General features: G+C 47.2%; 1 protein-coding gene across 1 annotated transcript in view; it reads right to left on the bottom strand.

Annotated features, from left to right (window-relative positions):
* LOC107757908 (TBC1 domain family member 19) overlaps nucleotides 1-2,460 on the bottom strand; it is a 26,285-nt gene that overhangs the window by 8,725 nt on the left and 15,100 nt on the right. The window contains exons 14-15 of the mRNA XM_016575513.1: nucleotides 136-220; nucleotides 10-54 (exon numbers count right to left, since the gene is read on the bottom strand). Coding sequence (XP_016430999.1) covers nucleotides 10-54; nucleotides 136-220 — 130 coding nt within the window. The remainder of the gene's footprint in view (nucleotides 1-9; nucleotides 55-135; nucleotides 221-2,460) is intronic.

Here is a 2,460-nt window from a genome sequence, read left to right as displayed (position 1 = left end):
CTTTCTCACCATTCGGGGGGTAAACCACAGCACACTGCTCTGAGCCAGACTTGTCTGCGAAATAGAAATTTCATAGACTGAAAGGAAGCTACGGAAGATATTATATCAACAAAGATAAACATTCAAACACATTACTTTGGATGCAAGATTTAGGTGGTGTAGCGCTGTTGTAGCTGAAATGCTCTAGGACTGCAGTGTCTCGAGAAAAACACAGCAAGACCTGTGGAGAAAAACAATGGACACATAGAGTGATGCAGGGATGATGTATTTTTGTAGGCCAAACCCCGTAAATGAGTTAGCATTTTAACAATTCCGGTTCAGTTGTCCTGAAGTCAATGGGTTTTTTTAATCGCTGTGGTTATCACAAGCTCAAGATATTTTCATGTTTTATTCTATGACATAAAATACATCAATAAAAGCTTTGGTAACACTTTATAATAACTGCAAGCTATGGATCATTAGTTCCAATTAGTAAACAAACATTAGTAAACAATTAATTCATCATTTATAAAGCATTATCCCTACATTAATAGACATTAGTAAGCAGTTTATAAATACAGCTATAAATGCTTTATTCTTCATTTATAAGCATGTGTATAATATGCTTAATAATTGTATTTTCATACTTTATTAATGATCAATTTATAATTTCTAAATTAAGCATTACATTATTTACAAACCAGTTAGTAAGGAGTTGTCAGTGGTTCACGAGATCATTTAGAAAGTGTAAGTGATTAATAAACTATTTGAATGTACATTTATACATCTTATTCAGGCATATAGTAACAATTACTCAGTGCGTTAATAAATGCTTTATTAACACATATTCCTACTGTAATTCATGATTAATTCAGGTAGTTATAAAACATTTAGTAGTTGTCAGTTAACCATTTTGTGAGCTCATCTAAAATGAGGACTATTTATGCCCCGTTAAGCTTTTACAAAGGAGACATAAAAGGCTCAGTTATATTCTGAACAGAAAAAGGAAACAAACACAACACAGTGATACAGAACATAGAAATATTTATTTCAAGCTCCAACTGTCAGGGTTCTGGACTGGCTGTGTGTGTTTTGCTCCCCGTGACCCAGTTTCTGCTCGTGTTAATTGTGTTAATTTGATTCCAGGTGTGTCTCCTTAGTCCCCTCGATTAGTTCCTCATTATCCTGTGTACTTAGCCCCAGTCTGTGTTGGTCGGTTCTACCAGTGATGTACGTGTGTCTACCTCCTGTTCTCTGTGTTGGATTTACCCTCTGTGTTGGATACTATTAAAGACTCTTTTGATTATCCACGGCTCCGTGTTCCTTCCGGCAGCGTAACGTGACAGAAGAACCGACCAAATACAGTTACCTCCGTGTGTTCCCTCCGTTTTGTTTCCCATTTTCATCCAGTGTTTTTTTTCTGTTGTGTACCCTCATGGATGCCCTCCTTCGCCCGGAATATCTCCTCCTCCTGCTGCTGGAGCAGGGGGAGAGATCGTTTGAGGACCATACGAGACTGTTCCGGCTCTTAGCATACACCACCAGCTACCCGGATGACGCGCTCTGTGCATTTTACGACGCCAGTTTAAACATCGTGTGCAGAGCGCCGTCATCCGAGGATGGTCCTCGAGCGGATTTCACCACCTTTGTGGAGTGGATAGTACCAGTACCACTCCCAAACCAGAGCCCAGCCCACCATCTCCCCGCGATGCGGAGCATCAGCCCGAGCCCACCGTTGACGGAGAGCCATTTCCCGCCACGATCAACGAGCCAGCGCAAAGCCGAGCGACTGAGCAGAGGATCGCCCCAGACGTAGAGCTTAACCCGTCAGACCAGGTGCAAGACCCGGCGACAGTGCCCACCGCGAGGGAGCAAGCCGTGGATGGTGAGAGCGTGAAGTGGAGCTCCGCCCACTGCACCGCGGCTGAGGGTGAGCTGATAGTGCATCTGGAACTGCTGGATTTCGAGAGGGACCTTATTGACTGGGAAACTAAGCTGGAAGCCGATTTGCCCCCTCTCCTCTCTCCTTCGTCCCTGCTGGTTCCGTCCTGCCCTCTGTCGTCTCCTGTCCCCACGTCCAGTCCAGAGTGGGCTCCCATTTCCCAGTCCAGTCATGAGAGAGACTCAGTCCCCAAGTCCAGCCAGGAGTGGGCTTTGAGCCCGGAGGGCAGCCCTGAGAGCCCGGAGGCTCATGAATGCCCACCCACCTGCCCGCTCCTGCCTCCTTCACCGCTGTCATCTGGCAGCCCCTCTGCTCGCCCTCAGCCCACCATCAATACGGTGCGAGCTCCACGGGACTGCCATCTTCCAGCGTCGCCGTGGTCGGAGTATCCCTCACCTCCGCCTCCAACCTTCGAGGCTCGGACTCCGCCTCGGGTCATGGACCCAGCGGCTCCACCTCGTCTCCTAGCTCCCTCGCCTCCACCGTCACCCGTCGATCCACCAGCTCCACCGGGCTCCCTCGTCCCTCCGGCTCTGCCT

Source organism: Sinocyclocheilus rhinocerous, unplaced genomic scaffold, assembly GCF_001515625.1.
Source record: "Sinocyclocheilus rhinocerous isolate Xijiao unplaced genomic scaffold, SAMN03320098_v1.1 scaffold1555, whole genome shotgun sequence".
Taxonomy (NCBI): Eukaryota; Metazoa; Chordata; class Actinopteri; order Cypriniformes; family Cyprinidae; genus Sinocyclocheilus; species Sinocyclocheilus rhinocerous.
Note: the sequence above shows the minus strand (reverse complement) of the source record. Positions and strands in the feature narration are given on the sequence as shown.